Source organism: Panulirus ornatus, chromosome 5 (genome assembly GCF_036320965.1).
Source record: "Panulirus ornatus isolate Po-2019 chromosome 5, ASM3632096v1, whole genome shotgun sequence".
In the NCBI taxonomy this organism is placed as follows: Eukaryota; Metazoa; Arthropoda; class Malacostraca; order Decapoda; family Palinuridae; genus Panulirus; species Panulirus ornatus.
The window spans coordinates 18,759,041-18,771,509 of NC_092228.1; the positions used below are offsets into that span (position 1 = coordinate 18,759,041).

General features: G+C 40.6%; 1 protein-coding gene across 1 annotated transcript in view; it reads right to left on the reverse strand.

Moving 5' to 3' along the window:
• LOC139748614 (cation-dependent mannose-6-phosphate receptor-like) overlaps window positions 1–12,469 on the reverse strand; it is a 104,641-nt gene that overhangs the window by 13,048 nt on the left and 79,124 nt on the right. The window contains exons 2-3 of the mRNA XM_071661758.1: window positions 8,666–8,823; window positions 1,233–1,342 (exon numbers count right to left, since the gene is read on the reverse strand). Of these exons, the coding sequence (XP_071517859.1) occupies window positions 1,233–1,342; window positions 8,666–8,823 (268 nt within the window). The remainder of the gene's footprint in view (window positions 1–1,232; window positions 1,343–8,665; window positions 8,824–12,469) is intronic.

The following is a 12,469-nucleotide window of genomic DNA, read 5'->3' on the forward strand; positions in this document are numbered from 1 at the left end:
AAATATTTCATTTCCAACACATCCATCCTCCTCCATACAACCCTATCTACAGCCCATGTCTCACAACCATATAACATTGTTGGAACTACTATTCCTTCAAACATACCCATTTTTGCTCTCTAAGATAACGTTCTCTCTCTCCACACATTCTTTGTCACTCCCAGAACCTTCACCCCCTCCCTCACCCTGAGATTCACTTCTGCTTCCTTGGTTCCATATGCTGCTGGGTCCACTTCCAGATATCTAAAACACTTCACTTCCTCCAGTGTTTCTCCATTCAAAATCACATCCCAATCAACTTGTCCCTCAACTTTGCTCTTATTCACTTTTATTCTCAACTTTCTCCTTTCACACACTTTTCCAAACTCAGTCACCTACCTCTGCAGTTTCTCACCCGAAGCAGCAACTAGAGCTGTATCATCAGCGAACAACAACTGACTCACTTCCCAAGCCCTTTCATCTACAGCAGACTGCATACTTGCCCATCTCTGAAAAACTCTTGCACTTACCTTCCTAACCGCCTCATCCATAAACAAATTAAACAACCGCGGGGACATCTCACATCCCTGCTACAAACTGACATTCACTGAAAACTAATAACTCTCCTCACTTCCTACTCGTAAACATGCCTTACATTCTTGTTAAAAACTTTTCACTGCTTCTACCAACTTACCTCCCACACCATATACTCCTAAGACCTTCCACAAAGCATCTCTATACACCCTATCATATGCATTCTCCAGATCCATAACTGCTATATACAAATCCATCTGTTTTTCTTAAGTATTTCTCACACACATTCTTCAAAGCAAACACCTGATCCACATATCCTCTACCTGTCCATGCCTTCACCCTCTCAATCAATACCGTCCCATATAGTTTCCCAGGAAAACTCAACAAACATGCCTCTGTAGTTTGAACACTCACCTTTATCCCCTTTGTGTTAAAGGCCTTCATTAGGATCTCAGAAAAAGAAGAGTTATATTTTGTGCTGCTATCTCCCCAAATAGACATAAATTGAGGTACCAAACTACTTTGGCAACTTCTAATAAACATTTCCATCAGGAAAATAAATCCTTATGACATACAATAGCAAAACAAAAAAAATCTCAACAAAATTAAGGGTTGGATTCTTCAAGGCTGTACCAAAAGGTTTCAACGGGACTTTGTCAAAAATAGAAAATTAATTCTATAAGCACAAAACATGACTATGATTTGTCATGATATCTAACCTTGTTCTGATGATGGTCACAGATAAACAAGATATGAGACTGCATCATGGTTTTGTTGCATGCCTGCTCAAACTTATCCCCACCAAGGAATGTCACCATCAGCCAGTCCCCTAAAGCATAAACAAATGGAAATGTGTGAAAACAAAAAAGTTATTAAATAGATCAAAATATAGCAATATAAATCAACAGTATGTTACCTTCTCACACATTCTAGGCAGAGCAGCACATACAGCAGTTTCCTTGAACATTCCTGCCATGAACCATTAACACAATTCTAAGTAATGGAGACCTAGTATCTGCTGAAAAACTCTGTAAGGTGGTTATAAAATAAGTGAAGTTGTTTCCATCTGCCTGCACTAAAAATTACATTTGTGCAGATATTCCTCAATCTGAGCTTTAGATGTGTTCCTAAACAACTCAGTGTAAATCCAAAATCCATAAATCAAAAGCATATTTCCCATTAGTGTAATGTATTGGGGATGTATTCCTGGGCAGTAATTTTCAGTCATCCTAGCCTAGCTAAAGTAAATATTAAGACAATAACAAAATAAGTCCAAACAGAATGCAGATAAATGAATGAATGAATGAATAAACACTTTATAAAGACATCAGCTAGACAAATCAACATAGAACATATATAAATGTTTACATAAATATATTTCTTTTTGTAATTGTGTAGTGTGTGCTGAAGGTTGAGAGGTGCACGTGAGGAATGAAAAGGCTATTGAGACAAAGAGGCAGGACTACCTGCCTCTTTGTCTGATATCTGGCCAGTTTCATCCCTGACTGGTGAGACTTCTTTGCTTGTTGAAGGAGTGACCTGGGTTTCTGGCGAGGCTTCCTGGTGTTGATGGTGTTTCCTAAGCTTTACAGAAGGTAAAAGAAGAGAACTGAACAGCTTTCATCTTCTGATACAGCTCCTTCCAGCAGTGAAGGGTGCCCATACTTATACAGTAATCACTAATTCTTCATACCATATTGGGGCTGTCATCATTCAATATGTCCACCAGTTGCTCAATAAACCTGAAAAATTTCCAAAAATCATTTCACCAGAAGCTGTTTCTGGGGCTTTGTCCAGTTTTCAGCATCTTTCTCCCACACACTTACTCTTTGTTGCTAAATTTGCATCAGGTCTTTGTTTGTTACATCTTTCCCATAAGATTTCAGCACTTCAACCAAATCATTTTGGTCAATTTTCTCAAACCCAGGTTACCTTGCCAGCCCTAAAATATGTACCTGGATAATGGGCACATTTTCAAGCTTAAAGATGCCATGGTAAAATTCGGCCAGATCCTTTCCTGAGTCTCATTCACCAATACAGGGGTAATTTCATCTCACAAGGCACTGACATTGTCTTTATACTGAAATCCCCTAAGACTCCAGAACTGTGCGCTTGTCCTCACTGTCTGTTTCTAAGATAAGCCCTCTCATGGTTTGCCAAATATGAACAGCCTTAAATGTGGTGATAATGCCCTTGTCCAATGGCAGCAAAAACATAATGACTGGTGGCAAAAATATGATAAAAATGTTGTAGCTAGGTCTTCAATGTTCAACAGATGACCAAGGGCATAAAAAATAAGGAGCAGGGATCTGTTGTTATATTGTTGTCTGCACAATAATTTGAAAGGAAGCTGAAGTAGGACATGATCCAATCCTGGAATGATAGCTTTGTCAATCAGTCTTTAAGGTTTGATCACCATCCCACAGAGGAACTAGCAGCGGAGTAACCCTTCAGAGCTCTTGGATCTCCTGAGTGGTACACCAGGGAAGGTTTCAGCCTATAGCTTCTGCATTACCTCCAAGGTGAGGAGTCAGGTGATTCTTTGTTGATTTGAAGCATGACATAACTTTCTCCCCCAATAAAACCCAGTCTCATCTACCTCAAATACTTATTTGGGCAAGTAATGACCTTCCTCAATGATTACTTTCAGTCTGTCTGGGGATGACTGTCACCACAGTGTCACGTGTTTACCACCTCTCCACTCACACAAACATTGTTATTAGTTAGTATACCTCTAAAAGTAATCAATCTAATCATGGCTTACATTGAAAGTTTCTCAAGCACTTATACTACCCTCAAGTTCTTTCAAATCTTCCCATAGTAACATGGCATTCTCCTTGATCAATAACAAACTCATAGGCACATTCCTCTGACTTTGGAAATCAATCCAAAACTTAGCAACCATTCCTTGATTTCATAATATAAAAAGCATTACCTGGTGACACTTTCAGCAGTGCACTTCATTTTGGTACAATTAGTGATATCTGACTTCACTCTCAAGAGAGGTAGCCCAATCTAGCAGCCAATGTCTAACAGAAGGTTCCCACATTTTTATCCCTTCAACAAATCATTTTCATCTTGGGAGTAGCTACTGGTTGTTTTCCGCTCATGACAAAGGGTTTTAGGAAAGTTGAGCAAAAAGTGTTCTCAGTAAAGGTCAAATAATACCCTTCATTACTACAGTAAAGACAGCACACAAATACTGTAAGACTGACTGGCATGATGAGAACAAAATAAATGAAGAAAGTTTTACAAAACATGGAAAAAATACTAAGTTACTATTCACATATATAAACAAAGTAAAAACAAGAAGACAAAAAAATTGGACCCTTTAAGTTAAGAATAAAATACAAAAACGACCCAACAGTAATAAAAGACCAATAAAGGACTATACTTGAGCAGCTATGTCTGGTATTTTATGATGAGGATGCTTCAGGCTACATTGGTTTCTATGCTACTATCTATCTTTTTCTATGGTGCCTGTTCCAACTGGAGCGCCCTCAGGGAGGTGGCCACAGCAATAAAGTCTCCATAACTAGTGAACCCTAGTGCTGCTTCTTAGTCTTTTGTGCCTCACCCTTAACAGGTCAAAGACAAAGGGCAACTCTAATGCAACATTTGCAGAGGCTACTACCTAAAGCTCGTACAGACTACTTCTACCTAATGTGTTTTTCTATAATAAATACTTTACATTTTTTCTCTGAAAAATTAAAAACTCATGAGACAAAGTCAGTTTCTTTTGCTTATGGATGAAATCCAAAGCTTAATTCATTCCACGGTGTTATTTCTAGGGTGAAAATGTTAACATCAGAGCAATGTCATGGAAGAGGGTCACGATTTTCTGCTGATGGCAGGAGAAAAGGGTATCATATTCATGGCTTTCACCTTAATATGGCTAACATGGATGCGAGAAGAGCACTCTTTTGAAGAACCTAGTTAACTAAAAGAGAATGGTGTGTTACTGGTTCAAGAGTGGAGTTCATCGAGCATTGAAGCATCCCACAGCAAAGGCAGGGCAACTCAACTAGCTTCACAGAGAAATGAAATAAAAGCTAATGTAGAATCTAAGGCCCACTATACAGCCCAGAAAATTGCACAAACTAACAAAGAACAATGGCCTTGATATATCTCTCAAGGATATAAAAGTAAACATGAGCACTGCAAATGTTATCATCTTCCTCACAGTGCATTATACTGCTGTGAGGAATTGCCCTTTCTCATACTACAAGAGCTTACTTGAGCTGGAAAAACTAATTGGTGTACATGTTAATAATCTTGCACTCGTAACACAGCTATCAAATTCATAAATGTGACAGAAACTGAACTGAGAGAGCAACCTTGTTTCTTGGAATAGCTGTCCTCAGAGAGACAAGGTGTCCTTATAGAGGAAGCTACATTATTAAGCAAACAATCAGTGCTAGATATCTATCTTCTAGCTTACACTGGTTCCAGTGATCCACATTATCCTGCTAAATTTTATTGACTTCAAGGGGCAGACTCCAGAAATAATGTTACACACTCTTTACATATATGAAGTTGTGTGACTTTAGCGAAGACTATCCACAACATTACTGGGTATCCATCAATGACAGAGCAAGTGTCATGCTTAGAGAGACCATATGGAACTGCTATAAACTGATATACATGTATCTTTGCCTATTCTTATGGCACTATCTAAATCACAGGTTGGAGAGAGGCACAGGTGACACAACAGATAAAATTAAGGCTATCGACTATTTCAAGATACTTCTTGACAAGATCTATGCCCATTTCAGTCAGTGTTCAACCCAAAAAATGGAGATCAAATAAAACACTACTGAAATCCTTGGGGTACATATTTTGACCATCAGTCACATTCTTACTGTCTGCTGGGCACCTAACAGCAACACAATGGTACAAACATTCTGGGTATTACATGAATGACTTCACTCCTACTTCACTTCACATGATATATCCCAGATCATAACTAATCACAACACAATGGGAGGTCTAACTACAAAACTAGCCACTTCATAATTCATTTGTTATTTGAGCCTGAAGTCTGATGTCTTGCAACAATTTTTATCTTCTTTTCAACTTCATTCACAGGACATGACCCTGAAAAGCCCAGATCAACCATGTCACAAGCACATTTAGGTTCTTAAAAGTCGATGCATGACTACTAACCCCATATTTGTCAAAATTCCATCCATATCCCTAGGACAAATTTTTCTAGCTGCAGGGGTGAAATATTTTCGAGAAATATCTTGTTGAATGAGAAGGCTGTGCCAGAAATATGGTAATAGCATAGAGGAAAATAGCAAGGGTGTCATTAACCATCAAACAATGTCAATGTATTAGTTGGAGTGTTGTGGCCAGGGAAGGAGGGAGAGGTGTTGGCAAAGGAGGGTGTGGTGGCCAGGGAGGGAGTGACTGCTACAGTGCTAGGGAAGGAGGGGTGGTGGTCAGGGAATACCTACTTACTTACAAGTACCTAAGATGAGATTTTGCCATAATGGTAGAGCACATGCACTGGGCTCACCACTTGACCTGGGAGTTGACAATGTTTCTCTCGACCACCTTGCCCTGTTCCCTCACCTGTCTTGCTTACTATATAATGCTATTTCTTTTAGCAGCTACTCCTCTGGTATAGTTATCTTATTATAGGTTCATCCAGAATTGTCTTAAACCATTACTTGTCTTGTGTTGACTGTTTCCATCATCAATCTCTTCAAATTTCTTAGATCACCAAGTATAACATTAACCCCAAACATTCCAAATTCCTTGTCTTATGTCATTGTCTTATGCAATTTTGGTTGGTTTCCTGGAATTATTCTAAACTTAATGATCATGTGTTGTCCTTGTCTGGTTACTTTCTGGTTTAAAATATTGCTCTTTATTGCCCTTATTTGTTGCCAGATATATAATATTATACATCTCTCCCTCTGACGTTCAAGACTAGAAAGTCCTAGTTCTTCTAACTGCTCATGGTAAGTTATATATGCTCCAGTCCATTTATCTTACTTGTGAAATATTTCTGTATTTTCTCATTCTTGTTTATTTCAATCTGCTTTGCTGGTGACCAGACAATATAGCAGTATTCAAGTTTACTTCTTGTATAAAGGTGTGAAGGATGTATGTAGCAATTATAATGGAATAAAGGTGCAAAGGACGTATGCTGCAATTATAGGGGAATAAGTTGCTAAGTATACCAGGAAAAGTGTAAGCATGAACATTAACTGACAGAGTGATGGAAGTAACTGAATGCAGAATAAGTGAAGAGCAAGGGGATCTTAGGAAAGGTATGGGATGTGCGGATCAGATCTGGAGAAAGCATATGACAGAGTCAAGTGAAATGCTTTGTGGGATGTGTTGAGGATATATGGTATAGGTAGGATAGCTGTTGGATGGTGTAAAAGCCTTCTGTAAAGGAGCAAATGCATGTATAAGAGTGGATGGAGAGCTGAGCAAAAGTTTTTGGATACATATAGGTGTGAGGCAGGGCTAGGTAATGTCACCCAAAAGTGGTACGAGAGATGAAAGCAAACCTAGGGAAAAGGGGGGGAAAGATGAAGTGTGGAGGTGAGATATGGTGGCCAGTGGCAAGTCTGTTTGCAGATGACAATGTGTTGTTTGCAGAGAGTGAAGAGGAGTTGCAGAAGGCTGTAAGGGTGTTTTATGATGTGTGTAAGCAGATGAGATTGAAAGCATATGCAAGTAATGGTGTTTGAAAGGGAATGGAGTGAAATCATAGATTTTGTAAAACAATATAGATAGAAAAAAGAAAATGAAGAAAGTGTACTAAACTGAGAGAGAGAGAGAGAGAGAGAGAGAGAGAGAGAGAGAGAGAGAGAGAGAGAGAGAGAGAGAGAGAGAGAGAGAGAGAGAGTTTAAGTATCTAGGGGTTGTCTTGGGTAAGTGTGGTGATACAGAAGGAGAGATAAGGGAGAGAGCAGTACAGGGTAGAAGAGTCATTCGGTTCCTTAATAGAATAATGATGAGTAGAGGTGTAAGTATGGCAGTGAAGAGAGGATTAAGGGATAGCATGGTCCTCGTTACCCTGGCCTATGCAGCTGAAACATGGATGTGGTATGAGGCACAGAAGTCACAAATCTAGGCTGTGGAAGTGAGCTATTTGAGGAGAGCATGTGCTTTCACTAGATGGAATGAAGAAAGAAATGAAAGGGTGTATGAAAGATGTGGTATGGCAAGGAATGTAAAGAAAATGAATTGTGGAGTGGTGGAATGGGTGAAACATAACACTTTGAGGTGGTTTGGGCATGTGGAAAGAATGCAAGACTGGGAGTTCACAAGGAGAGTGTATGAGAGTACATTTAAAGGTGTTGGTGTGAGTGGAAGACCACCTGTGATATGGGCAAATAGAGTGGAGGAACACTAGAGGGAGAGAAACAGAGGAAGAATGCATGGAATGGTGTATGTGATAGAGGCATGTAAGGACAGAGATAAGTGGAGACTCTTTTGCTGTGCCCACCCCTTGATGGGAGTTCCGAGAGGAAATGGGCATCACAGATATAGGGATGGATAGATATATGCATAAAACATTTCCATCATTACATCTGTCTCTTCATGCAAATGTTCTTGGTATCATTCCTTGAATTCATGTTTTTCACTAGTAATTGTTCCCAGATCTTAGAATTTTGCTTTACTCTATTTCTTTTCCTGCTGGGGCACTGTATGAAGGCTCTGCAATAGTGTTAGCTCTTCCATGAATAATATATTCAAATTTCTGTTCACTGAATTCCATCAAGTTCTCATCTGCCCATCTGGAGTTATTTTCCAGATCCCATTGAAGTTTTTCTTAATCTTCCACATTTTCTATTATTTCGAGGTGTGGCAATGTTGAAGGAGAATTTGCTGCCCAGGAATGGAAGGAGTGGTGTGGTGATCTGGGAAGGAAAGCATGGTGCTGGTGAGGGATGTGGCAGCCATGGGAGGAGGGAGTTGTGGAGGGTGTAGTACCCAGCAAGCGAGGGAGTGGTGATGAAGTGGGGGCGTGATTCTCTATGCAGATACAAAATTAATCTCAAAAATATTCCAAACTTCATACTACCTACATTTTTTCATATATAAAAAAACAGGAACATTACTAATAATGCCTTTTATAAGCAAAAATCAAGGCATATCAGATATCACATATTTTTTTCATACTTACTGTTACGTGAGGCAAGAGTTTTGTTGTTGTAACCAAGCACAAACTTCCTTTCAGCTGTGTCAGTCTGGATGATGCTCACATTTCTGTGAGTCTTGTCAACGTCTTCACAAACCACAAAGTTGTATGTATTTCCTTTCTGATCCATTAACTGTTCTGATCTGCCAAGAGAAGATTTTCTAATGATTAAGTAGTATATGAATAATACTTATCCACTTGCTCAATAAATTCATCCTAATCTTGGAAGCAAGCACAAGAAGATTAATAAAGGCAAGGGGGATAAGTTTGAGAAAAGGGAGTGTAATATGATATATGCCTGTGTGGATAAATTAGAGGCTAGAGGATTTAAAGAAGTGGGCAGCAATCTTAACAGGAATGGCAAAAATACTGCTGAAAAGACACCATACTATCAATATTTTATGAGTATATTCGATCTATATCACTGACACCTGTTCCAGTCTGGAACGTCCTCAAGGGGGTGGCCATGGCATTAGAGTCTACATAACTTGCGAACTCCAGTGCCAATACTTAGCCTTTAGTGTCTCTTCCTGGCGCTGCCTTGCTAGAGGGGGGAGATGCTGTTTCATGTGTGGTGGGGTGGCAATGGGAACGGATGAAGGCAGCAAGTGTATATATGTGTGTATATGTCTACATATGTAAATGTATGTATACGTTGAAATGTCTTGGTATGTATATGTGAGTGTGTGGGCGTTTATGTATATACATGTGTATGTGGGTGGGTGGGGCCATTCTTTCATCTGTTCCTTGCACTACCTCGCTAATGCGGGAGACAGCGACAAAGTATAGAAAAAAAATAATAACATACATATATATATTTTATTTATATTTATTTTGCTTTGTTGCTGTCTCTTGCGCCTACAAGGTAGCGGAAGGAAACAGATGAAAGAAATTGCCCAACCCACCCCACACACATGCACACACACACACACACACACGTCCACACACGCAAACATACAAACCGACACATCCCAACGTACAGACATATATACACACACAGACACACACATATACACACATGCACACAATTCACACTGTCTGCCCCTACTCACCCCTATCGCCACCCCGCCATACATGGAATAACATCCCCCTCCCCCCTCATGTGCATGAGGCAGCGCCAGGAAAAGACAACAAAGGCCCCATTCGCTCACACTCAATCTCCAGCTGTCATGCAATAATGCCAGACACCACAGCTCCCTTTCCACATCCAGGCCCCACACAACTTTCCACAGTTTACCCCAGACGCTTCATATGCCCTGATTCAATCCATTGACAGCACGTCGACCCCGGTATACCACATCGATCCAATTCACTCTATTCCTTGCCCGCCTTTCACCCTCCTGCATGTTCAGGCCCCGATCACTCAAAATCTTTTTCACTCCATCTTTCCACCTCCAATTTGGTCTCCCACTTCTCCTCGTTCCCTCCACCTCTGACACATATATCCTCTTGGTCAATCTTTCCTCACTCATTCTCTCCATGTGCCCAAACCATTTCAAAACACCCTCTTCAGCTCTCTCAACCACGCTCTTTTTATTTCTACACATCTCTCTTACCCTTACATTACTTACTCGATCAAACCACCTCACACCACATATTGTCCTCAAACATCTCATTTCCAGCACATCCACCCTCCTGCGCACAACTCTATCCATAGCCCACACCTCGCAACCATACAACATTGTTGGAACCACTATTCCTTCAAACATACCCATTTTTGCTTTCCGAGATAATGTTCTTGACTTCCACACATTCTTCAAGGCTCCCAGGATTTTTGCCCCCTCCCCCACCCTATGATTCACTTCCGCTTCCATGGTTCCATCCGTTGCCAGATCCACTCCCAGATATCTAAAACACTTTACTTCCTCCAGTTTTTCTCCATTCAAACTTACCTCCCAATTGACTTGACCCTCAACCCTACTGTACCTAATAACCTTGCTCTTATTCACATTTCCTCTAACTTTCTTCTTTCACACACTTTACCAAACTCAGTCACCAGCTTCTGCAGTTTCTTACATGAATCAGCCACCAGCACTGTATCATCAGCGAACAACAACTGACTCACTTCCCAAGCTCTCTTATCCACGACAGACTGCATACTTGCCCCTCTTTCCAAAACTCTTGCATTCACCTCCCTAACAACCCCATCCATAAACAAATTAAACAACCATGGAGACATCACACACCCCTGCCGCAAACCTACGTTCACTGAGAAACATTCACTTTCCTCTCTTCCTACCCGTACACATGCCTTACATCCTCGAAAAGAACTTTTCACTGCTTCTAACAACTTGCCTCCCACACCACATATTCTTGGTACCTTCCACAGAGCATCTCTATCAACTCTATCATATGCCTTCTCCAGATCCATAAATGCTACATACAAATCCATTTGCTTTGCTAAGTATTTCTCACATACATTCTTCAAAGCAAACACCTGATCCACACATCCTCTATCACCTCTGAAACCACACTGCTCTTCCCCAATCTGATGCTCTGTACATGCCTTCACCCTCTCAATCAATACCCTCCCATACAATTTACCAGGAATACTCAACAAACTTATACTTCTCTAATTTGAGCACTCACTCTTATCCCCTTTGCCTTTGTACAATGGCGCTATGCAAGCATTCCACCAATCCTCAGGCACCTCACTATGAATCATACATACATTAAATAACCTTACCAACCAGTCAACAATACAGTCACCCCCTTTTTTAATAAATTCCACTGCAATACCATCCAAACCTGCTGCCTTCCCGGCTTTCATCTTCCGCAAAGCTTTTACTACCTCTTCTCTGTTTACCAAATCATTTTCCCTAACCCTCTCACTTTGCACACCACCTCGACCAAAACACCCTATATCTGCCACTCTATCATCAATCTATCCCTGGGGATAGGGGAGAAAGAATACTTCCCACATATTCCTTGCGTGTCGTAGAAGGCGACTAAAAGGGGAGGGAGCGAGGGATGGAAATCCTCCCCTCTCGTTTTTTTTTTAATTTTCCAAAAGAAGGAACAGAGAAGGGGTCCAGGTGAGGGTATTCCCTCAAAGGCCCAGTCCTCTGTTCTTAACGCTACCTCGCTAATATGGGAAATGGCGAATAGTTTGAAAGATATATATATATATATATATATATATATATATATATATATATATATATTTTTTTTTTTCTTTGTCGCTGTCTCCCGCGTTTGTGAGGTAGCGCAAGGAAACAGACGAAAGAAATGGCCCAACCCACCCCCATACACATGTATATACATACGTCCACACACGCACATATACATACCTACACAGCTTTCCATGGTTTACCCCAGACGCTTCACATGCCCCGATTCAATCCAATGACAGCACGTCAACCCCGGTATACCACATCGCTCCAATTCACTCTATTCCTTGCCCTCCTTTCACCCTCCTGCATGTTCAGGCCCCAATCACACAAAATCTTCTTCACTCCATCTTTCCACCTCCAATTTGGTCTCCCTCTTCTCCTCGTTCCCACCACCTCCGACACATATATCCTCTTGGTCAATCTTTCCTCACTCATTCTCTCCATGTGCCCAAACCATTTCAAAACACCCTCTTCTGCTCTCTCAACCACGCTCTTTTTATTTCCACACATCTCTCTTACCCTTACGTTACTTACTCGATCAAACCACCTCACACCACACATTGTCCTCAAACATCTCAATTCCAGCACATCCATCCTCCTGCACACAACTCTATCCATAGCCCACGCCTCGCAACCATACAACATTGTTGGAACCACTATTCCTTCAAACATACCC